General features: G+C 41.4%; 1 protein-coding gene across 17 annotated transcripts; it reads left to right on the top strand.

The window, feature by feature from the left end:
* Positions 1-849: 849 nt before the first annotated feature.
* slc8a1a (solute carrier family 8 member 1a) lies at positions 850-15,113 on the top strand. Of its 17 annotated transcripts, XM_059330394.1 has the most exons (10): positions 1,128-2,685; positions 8,190-8,296; positions 10,500-10,520; positions 10,780-10,797; positions 10,873-10,887; positions 11,342-11,410; positions 11,939-12,066; positions 12,155-12,254; positions 12,343-12,612; positions 12,891-15,113. In XM_059330394.1, the coding sequence occupies exons 1-10, from the start codon at positions 1,175-1,177 to the stop codon at positions 13,265-13,267; spliced, it is 2,616 nt and encodes an 871-aa protein (XP_059186377.1). In that variant the 5' UTR covers positions 1,128-1,174; the 3' UTR covers positions 13,268-15,113. The 17 variants fall into 17 exon arrangements, with proteins under 17 accessions (XP_059186376.1, XP_059186375.1, XP_059186377.1 ...); XM_059330393.1 differs by lacking the exons at positions 8,190-8,296; positions 10,873-10,887 and adding an exon at positions 8,978-9,081 and having other exon boundaries at positions 850-2,685; XM_059330392.1 differs by lacking the exon at positions 10,873-10,887 and having other exon boundaries at positions 850-2,685.
* Positions 15,114-15,850: the final 737 nt, after the last annotated feature.

Genomic DNA, 15,850 nt, shown 5'->3' with positions numbered 1-15,850 from the left:
TTTGTTTATTTACCTAAACAGTTTATTGCTCAGTGCTGATATGTTAATTACTGTATTTCACAAACACAATTCATTACCAGAAATACATTTTCAGTTTAATAAAATAATAAATTAATTTACACTGTGTGTGTGTGTGTGTGTGTGTGTGTGTGTGTGTGTGCGTGTGCGTGTGCGTGTGTGTGTGTGTGTGTGTGTGTGTGTGTGTGTGTGCGCGCGTGTGTGTGCGTGTGTTTGCTGTTCTGGATCTGCAGAAGTTTTTGATTCACATACAAAGTACTATATATATATGTATATATATATATATATATATATATATATATATATATATACATATATATATGCTGAATTTTACTGCAATCTACAGGGTTTTTGTTGTAAAGCAGGTAGTTTAGTTTGGAATGTAAAAGTATGTTTTAAATAATAATTTTTAAATAATGTTTGCAAATCCTTTTGTTATTTGTAAATCCAGAAGTTTTGCAAATACAAAAAAAATGTAAACTTTCTTTTGTGAAAAAAAATAATTTGCAAATCCATGTTGTTGTTTTTTTACAATGACAAAGTTTGTTTGCTGTTGAGCTGAATCTGGTGGGCGGGGCTATGATGACTAAACTTGTCTCTATTGGTTGCTCTGATCTGAGTGACAGGACAGTCAATTGGAGAGTTTTAAAGTCTGTGAAAACAAACTGAAGTTAAAATTATAATAAAATATAAATGTGAATAAAAAAACAATATTTAAAAAGATATATGAACTAGAAACAGAAACAATACGTCTTTAAATGAGGGAAACAGCTGGTGTTGTCAGGAGGTTTTGGTCCTGATGCTGGAGGGGGGACAGTCTGAGTCTCGGGTGGTGGGTCCACAGAAAGTAAAGTCTCCTTCTGTGTCATCAGGTTTCAGGTCGAGTGTCGCCATGAGCCGAGCCGGGACCTCGCCACTCTTCTCCACCGATCAGCTGCTGTTCCTGCTGACCCTCGTCCTCTCGGAGCTCCGGTGTTCGGCAGCGGGCGGTGCAGGGTTGACCCTCCAGTCCAACAACTCACTCAGCAATCACACCAAGTGCGGCGGCACCTCCGTCTGCATTAAGGGCGTCATCCTGCCGATATGGAAGCCAGAGAACCCGGCATTCACCGACCGCCTCGCCAGAGCCACCGTTTACTTTGTGGGGCTGGCGTACATGTTCCTGGGCGTCTCCATCATCGCCGACCGCTTCATGTCGTCCATCGAGGTCATCACCTCCCAAGTGAGGCAGATCACCATCAAGAAACCCAACGGCGAGAAGATCACCACGACGGTGCGTGTCTGGAACGAGACGGTGTCCAACCTGACCCTGATGGCACTTGGCTCCTCGGCGCCGGAGATCCTGCTGTCAGTCGTGGAGGTCTGCGGCCACAATTTTGACGCCGGCGAGCTGGGCCCTAACACCATTGTAGGCAGCGCCGCCTTCAACATGTTCGTCATCATCGGCCTCTGCGTGTCCGTCATTCCTGAAGGAGAGACCAGAAAGGTGAAGCACCTCCGGGTGTTCTTCGTCACTGCCCTCTGGAGCGTGTTTGCGTACACCTGGCTGTACCTGATCCTCGCCGTCTTCTCTCCCGGCGTCGTGCAGATCTGGGAGGGGCTGCTCACGCTCTTTTTCTTCCCCCTTTGTGTTGGGTTTGCTTACGTGGCTGACCGCAGACTTCTTTTCTACAAGTACATGTACAAACGCTACCGAGCAGGGAAGCAGAAGGGAATGATCATCGAAACGGAGGGCGAGCCGGAGCTTCCCTCCAAAGTCGACATCGAGATGGACGGGAAAATGCTCAACTCGCATGGCGAGGAGGCGGCATTTGACTTTCAGGAGCCAAGCGAGGAGGAGTCCCGCAGAGAGGTGGCCCGGATCCTGAAGGAGCTGAAACAGAAACATCCCGAGAAGGATACTGAGCAGCTGATGGAGCTCGCCAATTACCAAGTTCTGACCCAGCAACAGAAGAGTCGCGCTTTCTACCGCTGCCAGGCAACCCGGATCATGACGGGAGCGGGAAACATCCTGAAGAAGCACGCCGCCGACCAAGCCAAGAGGGCCAACCAGCACGATATCTGCTCCGAGGTTTCCATGAACGACTTCTCCTCCAAGCTGTTCTTCGACCCGGGAACCTACCAGTGTCTGGAGAACTGCGGAAGCGTGGCGCTGAACGTGGTGCGGCGCGGCGGAGACCTGACCAGCACGGTGTCCGTGGATTACCGGACCGAGGACGGCACTGCAAACGCCGGCTCTGATTACCAGTTCACCGAAGGAACGGTCGTGTTCAAACCCGGCGAGACCGAGAAGGAAATCCGCATCGCCATAATCGACGACGACATCTTCGAGGAAGACGAGCATTTTCTGGTTCACCTCAGCAACGTGAAGGTCGTATCACAGGAGCGTGAGGAGAACCACGAGGATGCCCTCGCCAGCCTGGGCCTGCCGTGTACCGCCACCGTCACCATCTTCGACGACGACCACGCAGGGATCTTCACGTTTGAGGAGCCTATTGTGACCGTGAGCGAGAGTATCGGGATGATGGAGGTAAAGGTGATGCGCACGTCGGGAGCTCGCGGCGTCGTGGTGGTGCCGTACAAAACCACGGAGGGGACGGCGAAAGGAGGTGGTGAGGACTTTGAGGACACACACGGTGTCCTGGAGTTTGAGAACGACGAGATCTTGTGAGTAAAAATCTGTTGAATCATAAATAACTTTACCTGGTTTCTCTGCAGAGCATTCTGGGGATTGGAGTCTTTATTCATGTCAAAACACAGAAAATAAAACTCAACAAAAAACATTTTCTACAATGTGAAGAGAATAATTTCTGCTTGATGATCGGTTTGTGACGTTTAGAGAAAAATTCAGTTCTTCATCATCAATGATCTCGGAACAGATGATTTCTCCCCTGATACACCTGTCTGTATCTCTGTCTGTCTGTCTGTCTGTCTCTCTGCCTGTCTGTGAGGCCCAGTTTGCATACAGTGACACTATAAAACAATCAATAAAACAATACGTTTATCAATAACTATCAATAACAGCTCCCACAAACTCCTATGAGAGTCTCAGGACATGGTAAGGTTCACTGCTGGAACAAAAAGCTTTGGTTTGGTTGAATTTGTGCTCCGTCAGAACTTAGGTTCTAAGGTTAGGGCCAAACAGTTCCTGTTTAGGCTCTAAAAGACAGTTTAAAGAGGAAATAAATGATGTAAATGCAAGAAGTGAAATAGTTAGGAGGACGATGTTACATGATGATACATAGTTCAGTAAAAACCTGATGCAGGGAGTTAAGAGATGTTTGAATCCGGACTGGTTTGATCTTACAGCAACTTTATATGTTTCACTTACGTCCATAACAAACATATTCATTGAACTTACTTTGATCTTTTCTCTCTGTTACATTTATATCAACTAAAAATAACTAAAATATGATCTGACTCTTTTGTTTCTGAGCTCTTCCACATATTTAAATGAAAAACAATCCATTCTTCTTTAATACAAAGAACAAAAAAACGACCCTCTTTTCACTATAAAGCGCAAATGTGCTTTATGGTTTTTAAAACCAAAAGAGTCTGTGATGATCTTTCAGCTATGAACGCAGAGGAGTAGGTCGTGTTTCTGAATATCTGATCTTGTAGCGGCACTTTTTGCAATAAGCGCATTGTCCAAAACCAAATCATTCCACACTGTTGATCTACCATTGAAAGTACTCCTCATCACTGTCAGCCTGGTGCTCGCAGCCAAACTCGTCACACACACACGCAGGCAGACTGTCAAAATAAAAGGGTTTGTTAAAGACGGCGATGTGCATGGATTGATCGATATATTGATCTATACCTTATTATCATTACACCCTAAAAAATCTGATTTATTTTAACATGATCTCTGATCTTTTCCCAACCCTGACCATGCTATTCCAGTTCACCATAAAATGATCATATTTGTGGTTTCAGGAGTCTCTGTTCTTTAGACCAGCAGCTGTGTGACAGTCAGACCTGACCAGACCTGATCAGCCAGTCCTGATCAGTCAGTGAGTCAGTCCTGATCAATCAGTCCTGGTCAGTCCTGATCAGTAAGTCCTAATCAGTCAGTGAGTCCGTCCTGATCAATCAGTCCTGGTCAGTACTGATCAGTCAGTGAGTCAGTCAGTGAGTCCGTCCTGATCAATCAGTCCTGGTCAGTCCTGATCAGTCAGTCCTGATCAGTCAGTGAGTCCGTCCTGATCAATCAGTCCTGGTCAGTCCTGATCAGTCAGTCCTAGTCAGTCCTGATCAGTCAGTCAGTCCTGATCAATCAGTCAGTCCTGATCAGTCAGTCAGTCCTGATCAGTCAATGAGTCCTGGTCAGTCAGCCCTGATCAGTCCTGGTCAGTCATGGTCCTACAGTGGCTCCGACTCCCCCCAGTCACCTGACTGGCTACAGGTTTACATGCCTCACATAGTGGCTGCAGGACTGTTTCCAGTCTTTGGGCAGCGGGACGTGATGACAACACGTTTATTTCCAGAGTATAAACAGGCGGGCTGAGCAAGGAGAGGTGGCACACTCGTTCTTGTTTCCGTTTATTAATGAGGACGGTGAGGAGAGCCTTATATAGAGAGAGCCCTGGTTTATTCAGGCTCAATATCATTCATATCCACCGATAAACCAACAAGCTGCTGCAGTCTGGGTTTCACAGCAACATGTAAAAGTCCTGCAGCTCTGTGGAACCTGAACAACTCAAACAATAACACAGTTAGAATGACAGAAATCTGAAAACATTTCTCTGATAAACTATTTTTCTAAAATGTGAATAAATAGAATTTATATGTAAAACATTGCCAAGTGCCCACAGATGTCCTGAATGTAGTAAAAATAGTAACAATATTTCCATGTTTATTTATTTATTTGAGCAGATGAATGTTTTGTAGTTATGTTACAGCCTCAAAAATCATCTAAAATTATTTAAAAGCGAGACTGAAGTTTATGCATTTGTTTCTAAATAAAAGTAGTAAGCTCTTCAAAATTTTAGTAATTTAAGACATTACAGAAATTTAAGGGTTTAAATTCAAATTATTGGATTTTTGACGTTTTATAACTTTTTAAGACCTGCGGATACCCTGATGTCACGGTCGTTTCATGGTTCAACAAGCAATCAAATAAAAGGCAGGTGCTAGTTTATCAGTTCTCACAGATCAGGAACATTCAGCAGGAAGAGGAGAGGAGAGTGAAGCAGCTCCTGTTCTACAGTCACTAAAGATTAAGATTAAGATTTCCTTTATTCGTCCCACAACAGGGAAATTACAGCAGCAAAATAACAATAAATAGTAAACAGCAGTATGAACTAGAAATATAAACAAGGAACTGGCAAATAAACAAGTAAAATATATTTTAAAAAGTATTAACAATTTAAACAAAAATAAATAATTAAAAATGTAGGAACATTGTATACAATGTAGACAGAGTCAGCAGTTGGATAGTGACCATTGCACAGAGAATATTGCACATTAAATTTAAAAAGTAAAAAAAATCTGTCCCTTTAGGCAAATAAATCAGCTGAGCAACAAGTCCAGAGCCAATTTAAGCTAACAGAGCTGCATAGCTAATACAGCTAACAGAGCTATTAAAGTTAACAGGGCTGCAGAGCTAACAGAGCTAACAGAGATGCAGAAATAACAGAGCTAACAGAGCTTCAGAGCTAATAGAGCTAACAGAGCTACCAGAACTCAAACAAAGCTAATGACTGTTATGCTAATGCTAACAGTTACTGGCGATTAGCATCACTACTGTTTTACACTTTCTATATATAAACATCTGTTAGCCCACTTTAAATCAAACCATATTTATGTTTTCTTAACTTTAAAGAAACTATATATATTTTCAGTTTTTTAGTTGTTTACTTTTATATTGAGTTTTATGATGCTATATAACTTTTAGCCAGGGCAAAACTTCAATTATTTATTTATTATTATGAACATATATATATATATATATAATATATCATATATATCTTGATTAAGAAATATAATCTTGATGAAGAAAAATCTATTCCCACAATAAAGAAAAAGAAAAGTAGTAATGCAAATCTATTCAAATACTTTATTTGTAATTAAATATTATATTATTCTTATAAGTGTTCTGATTGATTTCTTAATGAAGACACAAAATAACCTCATAAAAAGAACAAAACCATGAGCTGCTTTTACTGGTCTTTAGATTTAATGTTGATATAAATCTGACAAACAGCTCTTTAATCATGTGACAGCAGCAGCATCTCTTCAGTCTGCTACAGTGACAGACAGAATCCACCTGCTGCTTCTGATCTCCTTCACATCTCCGACTGGAGTTAGTGACACCCTCGAGAGGCTGCAGAGATTCAGAGTATAAAGCACAAACAAACAGGGACTTTCACAAGGAGACGTAAAAGACATAAAATCACCAAAAGGACACAAAAATACACAAAAAAAGATGTAAACTTACCAAAATAAAAGACACAAAATGACCAAAAAGGACAAAATTACTGAAAAAGTCTACAAAATTACAACAAAAAAGCCAAAGAAATACCCCCAAAAGACGTAAAATTGCCCAAAAAAAATAAAATTGCCAAAAAGACACAAAATTACAAAAAAAAGTCCACAATATTACCATAAAATCACCCAAAAAGATGTAAAGTTAGCAAAATAAAAGATACAAAATTACCAGCCAAGACACACAATAACCAATAAAATCGCTTAACTGTCTCCCAGCAGAGCAGTGTTGGTTTCCCATGTGACACCAAAGTGCAGCATGTGATTCAAACATCTCTTAACTTCCTGTTTCATGTTTTCACTGAACTATGTCACTTCCAGTAGTCACGTCGTCCTCCTTACAACTTCACTTCCAGCATTTACATAATTTATTTCCTCTTTAAACTGTCTTTTAGAGCCTAACCAGAAACTGTTTGGCCCTAACCTTAGAGAAGTGCTGATGGAGCACAAATTTAACCTGAGAGAAAAGTTAGAGTCTGTTCATGGATCACACAAAATGTTTGTCTGTTTGTGGGGTGTGTGATGAGTGTGTGACATTTAAATCCTTGTTGACACTTTATTGTGTGTGTGTGTGTGTGTGTGTGTGTGTGTGTCTGTCTGTGTGTCTGTGTGTGTGTGTGTGTGTGTGTGTGTGTGTGTGTGTGTGTGTGTCTGCTGCTTCAGTGTCTGTTGATAAACATCATGTCGCTCTCTTCCTTATATGGTCGACTAGTGTCCAGTAGGTGATCTGTTCTTCGTCTCTTGGCGTCCCCAGGCAGCACGCCGCCGCCAGGCTCCGCCCTGAGGCCTGACACTGTAGAACTAAAGAGAAAATTAGATATCAACATCAAATCAAAGGAGTCCGGTGAAGCTCAGGAAGCTTTTCACTTACAGTTTTGACGTCATTTTGTTTCTTTATTATGAAATTAATCAGAACAAGAACATAAACAACATTAGCTATTTATTACATTGAAACATTTATTAGATTCATGAGACATTAAAAGATCAAATGAAGTTCTCTGCTGTATAACAACTCAATCTTATATAATAGAACTTTTATTTTATTTTCCATCAGGATATATTATTATTATTATTATTGTTGTTCTTCTTCTTCTTCTTGTTATTATTATTATATTTTGTCAGAGTTATAATTATTCTTTTTTTTAAGTTATAATAATTATTTATTTAGATGTTATTTATGTTATATTTAATCCTTATTATTATTATATGATCATTCAGCAGGTTATTAGATGTTAAATGGATTCTTAAATCTTCCTGAGAACACGAGAACGAGTCCTGAGAGTCAATCTGCTCACATGAAATAAACATGAAGCTTCTGTTTCTATGCTGCTGGCACACACACACACACACACACACACACACACACACACACACACACACACACCCTGCAGGCTGCAGTAAGTGTGTCACTGTGACCTCAGACTGAAACAGTTCGTCCTCTTTGTTCCACTTTATGAATCAGATTATTTTCTGTCTGATAATAATAATAATTATTATTATTATAATAATAAAAATAATAATAATAACAATAATGATGTTACTACTACTACTACTACTAATAATAATAATAATCATGATAATAATTCTGCTGAATGTTTCACCGCGTCTCTTTCCTTATCACGCCTCACACTTTCTTCTTCTTCTCTTCCTGGTGCAAACTTTCTGTCTGTTTCTTTGTGTTTCAGTAAAACTATTCAGATCAATATTATTGATGATGAAGAATATGAGAAAAACAAGAACTTCTTCCTGGAGATGGGCGAGCCTCGGCTGCTGGAGATGAGTGAGAGGAAAGGTGGGGGCCGCCTCGCTGCTCTAACCCCACCCCCTCCGCCACTAATGACCTCTGACCCCTGTGAACTCAAACTCACCTCAGGGTCCTGAGAAAAGACTCACGTTTACCAGAAAACAAGTCTAATTTACAATAAAAGACTGACAAATTTCTAAGAAAAATACTCACAAGTTAATATGAAAAAGAAATTCCCAAATGATGAGAAAAATTCACAAATATATACAAAAAGTCAAACATTTATAAGAAAAAAATCACAAATTTATAGAAAAAAAATCACAAATTTGTAAGAAAAAAAATCACAAATTTATAGGAAAAAATTCAGAAAATTCATAAGAAAAAGACTCGCAAATTTATAAGAAAAAAAACAAAGTAATAATTTGAGTTTCTTTCTTTCGGTGCAGATGTTTCCTGTGTGAGGAGCCGAGACATAAACACTCAAAGAGTTCAGAAAACATTTAAACTGCATTCAGCTGAAAATAATAATATACAATATGTGAGAAAATGGAAGCTCTAAAACATTTCTTCAGTTTTGATCTTTAAATATGATAAATTTGATCTCCTTCTCCTTGAGAATCTCTTCATTATGAAACCACAGAAAGCTTGAGCTGATGTGTGAGGCCCTGAGGTGAAACGCATGTCCCCTGACCCCTGACCCCTCCCCTGTTCTGTACTCTCTCGCCGCAGGAAGTCCGTATCCGTTAGAATAATTGACCGAGAGGAGTACAATAAGCAAGCCAGCTTCTACATAGAGCTGCAGGAGCCCAGCAGCAACACCAGCAGATGGACAGGTGCTCCCACGACCTTTGACCTCTCCTCCTTCTACCTGCTTTAGTTCAGTCTATGCCGCTGCTGTCAGTCTGCTGACCTGCTCAGCTCTCTCAGTGTCTCTCAGTGTCTCTGGTTTGGTTTCTTTATGGGAACAAATGTCCTTCAAGTTGGACAGAACCTGTGAGGGAAAGACATGACTTTCTTAAACATTTGAGTTTTTTTCTTGTAAATATCTGACTTTTTTCCCGTAAATTTGTGATTTTTTTATTGTATATTTGGAACATTTCCCCCCAAAAAATTTTTTTCCAATAAATTTGTAAAATTTATTTTTACTTATTTTTACTACTTTAAATTAATTTTATTTTTAACATTTTTCCCCTGAATGAATGTTCTCGTAAACATTTTTCTCAGACATTTCAGATTTCTTTCCCATATGTGTTATTTTGCTTGTAAATGTATTATTTCTTTTGTTATTTTTTCCCCTAAATTTGTGACTTTTTCTTGAAAATTTTCATTTTGTTTTATCCATCAGCCACTATTCTGTGGCCACCTTGGGAACCGGTCTGAACCGTTCTGAACTGGTCTGAACAGGTCTTAACTGGTCTGAACAGGTCTGAACAGGACTGAAGCGGTCTGAACAAGTCCGAACAGGTCTGAGCAAGTCTGAACATGGTCTGAACAAGTCTGAACATGGTCTGAACCGGTCTGAACCAGTCTGAACAGGTCTGAACCGGTCTGAACTGGTCTGAGTAGGTCTGAACAGGCCTGAACCTGGTCTTAACCAGTCTGAACCTGGTCTGAACCGGTCTGAACCTGGTCTGAACCGATTTTAACTGGTCTGAACCGTCTGAACAGGTCTGAACCAGTCTGAACCAGTCTGAACTGGTCTGAACAGGTCTGAACAGGCCTAAACCGGTCTGAATCAGTCTGAGCCGGTCTGAACAGGTCTGAACAGGTCTGAACCTGGTCTGAACGGTCTGAACAGGTCTGGACAGGTCTAAACCGGTCTGAACCGGTCTGAACCGGTCTGAACAGGTCTGAACCGATCTGAACCGGTCTGAACAGGTCTGAACCAGTCTGAACAGGTCTGGACAGGTCTGAAAAGGTCTTAAGAGGTCTGAACAGGTCTGAACCAGTCTGAACAGGTCTGAATCGGTCTGAACAGGGCTGAAGTAGTCTTGACAGGTATTTTGTGTCTTCATATTAAGCCTGCCTGTCTGTTTTCCTCTCACACAGTTTGGTTTGGACACATTAACAGCTTTAACTCAGAGAGTCTCGGAGATTCTCAGAGTCTTAGAGTCTCAGAGAGTCTCAAAGAGTCTCCGATAAATCACTTTCAGCTTTTTAAATGTAGATTCTTGAGAAACCAAATCAAAGATCTGAGCTCTTTTTTCTTCTCCTCCTGTTGCTGATTTCCCTCTCGTCTGTTTCTCTTCAGCCGTGTTGCTGCAGGAAGTCGGTAAGCTGTCTTCTCTGTCTGTCCTGCTGTCTGTCCCTCTGTCTGTCTGTCTGTCCCTCTGCCCTGCTGTCTGTCTGTCTGTCTGTCTGTCTGTCTGTCCGTCTCTCTGTCTGTTTGTCTGTCTGTCCTGATATCTGTCCCTCTGCCCCTCTTTCTGTCCTTCTGGCTGGCTCTCTGTTCTGATGTCTGTCCCTGAGCCATGTCTCTGTCTGATTAAATGAATGACTTTGTGACGTCTCCTCCTGTCTCTGTCCTGCAGGTGGATTTGTGAGGACAGGTAGGTGGAGCACCAACTCATGTCTCTCATGTGTCCTGTAATTCTGTCTCATTTGTCTCTCTGGCTTCCTATCAGACAAACAGCTGTATGGTAAGACACAAGTTGTCTTTCAAGTGTTTCTGCACTTAAAGCAACAACACGTCCCAGATGCGCAACACTTTAACTTCTCTTCATTCTGTGAGCTGATTAAAGGAACATTTCTCACATTATTCAGCCACAAACACATCCACTGTGTAAACATTGTTGCTGTTATTTGTAGATGATGTCACTGAAGCTAATTTCACCATCAGCTCACACTAACTTCCACGCTGAGACCCCAGACCTTCCCCCTGTCAAACTGAAACCAGTAAAACCAGAAATATTCTTTCAGTTTTAATTTCCCCTTCACCTGATCCACAGATTCTGTCCCAATGGCTTGCACGTTGTTGTTGTTGTTGTTGTTGTTGTTGTTGTTGTTGTCTGAGATGCTCAGGTTTCCAGGTCTCCCTGGTTTAGACTCTGAGGTGTTTGCTTCAGTAGAATCAGTTTCTGTTCACCTGTTCAGGCAGAGACGTCTACAGGAAGGTCCAGGGACGAGACCACCCTGTCCCCTCTGCTGTCCTCAAAATCACAGGTACGTCCACCGTCCACCATCCATCCATCCATCCATCCATCCATCCATCCATCATCATCCATCCATCCATCCATCCATCCATCCATCCATCCATCCATCCATCCATCCATCCATCAGTCTTTCCATCCGTCTATTAGTCTGTCCATCCATCCATCCATCGGTCTGTCCGTCCATCCATCCATCATCCATCCATCCATCATCCATCAGTTTTTACATCCATCTATTAGTCTGTCCATCCATCCATCCATCCATCCATCCATCCATCCTGTCATCTGTCTTTCAATCTGTTCATCGATCCGTCCATCTGTCAATCCTTTTATCAGTCTATCCATCTGTTCATTGTTCCAACTATCCTTCTGTTCACCCATCTATTAGTCATTTATCCATCCTCATTCTTCTGGCCAACCAGTCCATCCAATCTTTATCCATCCATAATTTTCTCTCTGTGTTGCCACTGAAGCCTCTCTCTCTCTCTCTCTCTCTCTCTCTCTCTCTCTCTCTCTCTTGCTCTCCCTCCCTCTCTCTCAGAAGAGGGGGGTGAGGAGGTTTTGACCAAGAAGGAGGAGGAGGAGAGGCGGATTGCAGAGATGGGCAGACCGATGTTGGGAGAGCACGTCAGACTGGAGGTTGTCATCGAGGAGTCCTACGAGTTCAAGGTGGGATCAGTTTCTGTCTAAATGAGTTCAAAATAAAAAGATCTGAGGAGATGAGACATGTTTGTATCTTTGACCTGCTGTCTCTCAGAGCACTGTGGATAAACTCCTGAAGAAGACCAACCTGGCCCTGGTGATTGGCACCAACAGCTGGAGGGAGCAGTTTGTGGAAGCCATCACGGTCAGCTCGGGTAAGAAGCTCAGACTGATGCAAATTAACTCACCCACAAATAAACGTTTAAGGTCTTTCAAGATGAAATATGGCTTCCCTGTCCTCAGGTGACGATGATGATGACTGTGGCGAGGACAAGCTGCCCTCCTGTTTTGACTACGTCATGCACTTCCTCACCGTCTTCTGGAAGCTTCTGTTTGCCCTCGTCCCTCCCACCGACTACTGGAACGGCTGGGCCTGCTTTGTCGTCTCCATCTCTGTCATCGGCATGCTGACGGCCGTCATCGGGGACCTGGCGTCACATTTCGGCTGCACCATCGGCCTCAAAGACTCCGTCACTGCTGTGGTTTTCGTGGCTTTGGGCACGTCGGTGCCAGGTCTGAGACAAACTGTCCTCACTTTGAATTACAGGGAAAAATCTATTTCAGATGCAAAAGAACACAGTGTCAAACCCTGAACTAATTATATTGACAGTCATTAACTGGAACCGGCTTTGCCACAAAGTACTGGATTTTCTTCTTGCTGCAGTTTGTTATTTGGAATAAATTTGCAATTCTCTGCGAAGCTGTGACATACATTTACAGTGAGATCTGAACAGTTTTCTGTGCTAATGTCATTCTATATATTGAAATGTCTGCACTCTCTTCCCCCTTAGACACCTTTGCCAGTAAGGTTGCAGCCATTCAGGACCAGTACGCAGACGCCTCGATCGGCAACGTGACAGGGAGTAATGCCGTCAACGTCTTCCTGGGCATCGGCGTGGCCTGGTCCATCGCTGCCATCTACCACTACTCCCAGGGCCAGGAGTTCAGGGTCGACCCGGGCACACTGGCCTTCTCCGTTACGCTCTTCACCATCTTTGCCTTCATCTGCTTTGGTGTCCTCATCTACCGCCGCCGGCCCGAGATCGGCGGGGAGCTCGGCGGCCCCAGAGGCCCCAAGATCCTCACCACCTGCCTGTTCTTCAGTCTGTGGTTGATGTACATCGTCCTCTCCTCGCTGGAGGCCTACTGCCACATAAAAGGCTTCTAAAGGTTCTACTGTATTGGAAGGTTCGAACAGGTTCTTGATGAACAGTTCTGATGGGTTTCCAAAGGTTCCAACAGGGTTCTGCATTTTCTGACAGTTTTCTGTGATTTCTGTTATCTGTCTGAAGGTTTGGACGACGTCTAAAGTTAAACAGGCTCCTGACAGGATATGGAACAGTGCTGACAGGTTTCTGACATTTTGGATGAACTCCTAATAGCTCTATGTTTTTTTTGATAATCTGTGATTTCTGAATGCAGATAAATTATGAAATAATTACTAATAACTCTGCTGGGCTCTGTATTGTTATTTTAACTTCTTTAAAGTTTTAACTTACTTCAAAACAACTTTGATTGGTTTCTAAAGGAATATGCTACTGGACTATGAAGGACTAACAGGTTTTAAACAGGTCTGATAGGTTTCTTGAGATCCTGAAGGATCCTGGGCTTCTTCACAGTCCTGGTACAGGTATTAAGGTTCCAAAAGGTTCCTGTAATTTGTTTAAGGGCTTGGATAATCTTGTTAGGGTTCTTCTGTTATTTGTTTGAAGGTTTCAACGGACGTCTAAAAGTTAGATACAGTGCTGACAGGTTTCTGACAATTTGGTAGATAAATGAATATTCTGCTGGACTCTATAAAGTTATTTAAAGGTCTAACAGGTTTCAAACAACTTTGATTGGTTTCTAAAGATCCTGAAGCCTTCTGGACCATGCTGATGGGTTTCCTGAGGGCCCAGTAGGTTTTTATGACAGTTCCTGTCAATTTTCTAAATGTTTGTATGGACTTGTGGGAGTTCTGCTGGTTCTGACAGGTTCATGCGTCTAAAGTATTTGTCAGATGTCTAAAACATTGAAAAAGTTCTTGACAGTAGTTTCTTGTTTGTTAGGTCCTTTTTCTGAGGGTGAACTCCTGAATGTTCATATAACATCATTTTTATTTGTCAAAAAGTTTGCATAGAACTCTAAATGTTAGAGTCAATAGATATCTGAAGGCTCTGAAGAACATTATCCTGTTCCAATATGAACTCCTATCAGCTGTTCTAATGATCTGTCAGGTGTCTTTGGTGGTTTTGATGAATTTCTAATATACACTGTATGTATAGTTCTTTTAGGTTTTTAAAGTTTTAACAGGTTGAAAACATCTATGAGGAGTTTCTGAAGGTTCCCCACAGTTTCTGTGAGTTCTAAAGACTACTGAAGTCTCTTTGACTTGTCCTGGAGTCCACAGTGGACTGAGTGCTGGTGACCTCCATGACTGGACTACCTTCATCTTCACATACCTCCTGAACATTTAGAGACATTTACACGTATCATGAACCCTTTAAGAAATGAAAAACATAAACCACTTTAATTTTGTCGTCGTGCAGGGACATTAAACCCCAGCCACAGGAAAGAAGAACAGCTGTGGTGAGGAAGGAGGCAGCTCGGGTTGTATACTAATGAATACCTGCAGGACTTTTGGTTTTAAAGGCGACTGGAGCAGTAGTGTTGCACCTCAATGAATATCTGCACTGAGTTTGAGATATAGTTTAATTTGTTGATTTTAAATGAAGCAAAGAAACAAAGGAGGATCAAGAGTTCGTTGTCGAAGCCACTGAAGGTCTTTTCAGAACCTTAAAAACAGACACTCAGTGAATTGAACCTGAACTGCAGTGGATCCAACATGTTTGAGAAAATATACGCGTGTATGTTTGTGTGTGTGTGCGAGTGTATAAGTAACTTCAAAGAACACTAGGAAGAAGACGTCTGTCATAATGTTCTGTGATATGATTGGTTACTGGAGGATGTAAACACCAGAGCTGAGCACAGAACGCAGAGTCTTTCCTTCAAATATTAAAGTAAAGTGAGTGACATGTTGTCTTTCCTCTTGAATATTTATCAATCGTTCTCCTCTCTGATTGGTCCACAGAAATACTTGAGAAAATCTCAGTAGCACTATTTATTATGTCAGGGTCGTGGCAGAAATACCATCCCAAGTTCATTGTACTTGGTGGAAGGAGAATGGACCCGAGAAGAACATGTGACATGTTGAAGCAGATCCAAATCAAAAAACGTATTATTCAGCATGTTCATGAACACTGTGAGATAGGACTTTGACAAATGTCTGCACTGTGTTCTTCTAGTGAACTATTCATTATATTTTGTCAAACGGTCCAGTATGTCAATTTGCTATAGTATATGCTATAGCATACTATGTCGTCAATTTTGTTCATAAACTAAGTCATATTATAGAATGTTGTCAGTTTCATCAAGAAAATGTCAGTAGTTTGTCATCACTTCAGCAAAAACATCATAGTATAGTATGTCGTCAATTCCATTAAAAAACGTCAATTTAATCAAAAAGTCATAATACAGAATCTTGTCAATTTTGTTTAAACAAAAGTTCATTTAAAAAAATAAATAAAAGTCCTAGCATGGTATGTCGTCAATTTTGTTAAAAGTCAATTTCCTAAAAAAAAAACACAGTATAGTATGTTGTCAATTTCGTTGAAAAAATGTTAATTTCCTTAAGAAAGTCAATTTTGTAAAAAAAAAAAAAAAAACATAGTATAGTATGTTGTCAATTTCATAAAACCCGTCTCCGTACGGT

Source organism: Centropristis striata, chromosome 1, assembly GCF_030273125.1.
Source record: "Centropristis striata isolate RG_2023a ecotype Rhode Island chromosome 1, C.striata_1.0, whole genome shotgun sequence".
NCBI lineage: Eukaryota > Metazoa > Chordata > Actinopteri > Perciformes > Serranidae > Centropristis > Centropristis striata.
The sequence above is the reverse complement of the archived record's forward strand: the minus strand, read 5'-3'. Positions and strand labels throughout refer to the sequence as shown.

Excerpts from the sequence above, each read along its gene's own strand:
- slc8a1a (XM_059330392.1), top strand. The coding sequence starts at position 911 with ATGAGCCGAGCCGGGACCTCGCCACTCTTCTCCACCGATCAGCTGCTG. Across the intron at positions 12,255-12,342 it reads AGCCATCACGGTCAGCTCGG|GTGACGATGATGATGACTGT; the intron begins GTAAGAAGCTCA and ends CCCTGTCCTCAG. Across the intron at positions 12,613-12,890 it reads TTTGGGCACGTCGGTGCCAG|ACACCTTTGCCAGTAAGGTT; the intron begins GTCTGAGACAAA and ends CTTCCCCCTTAG.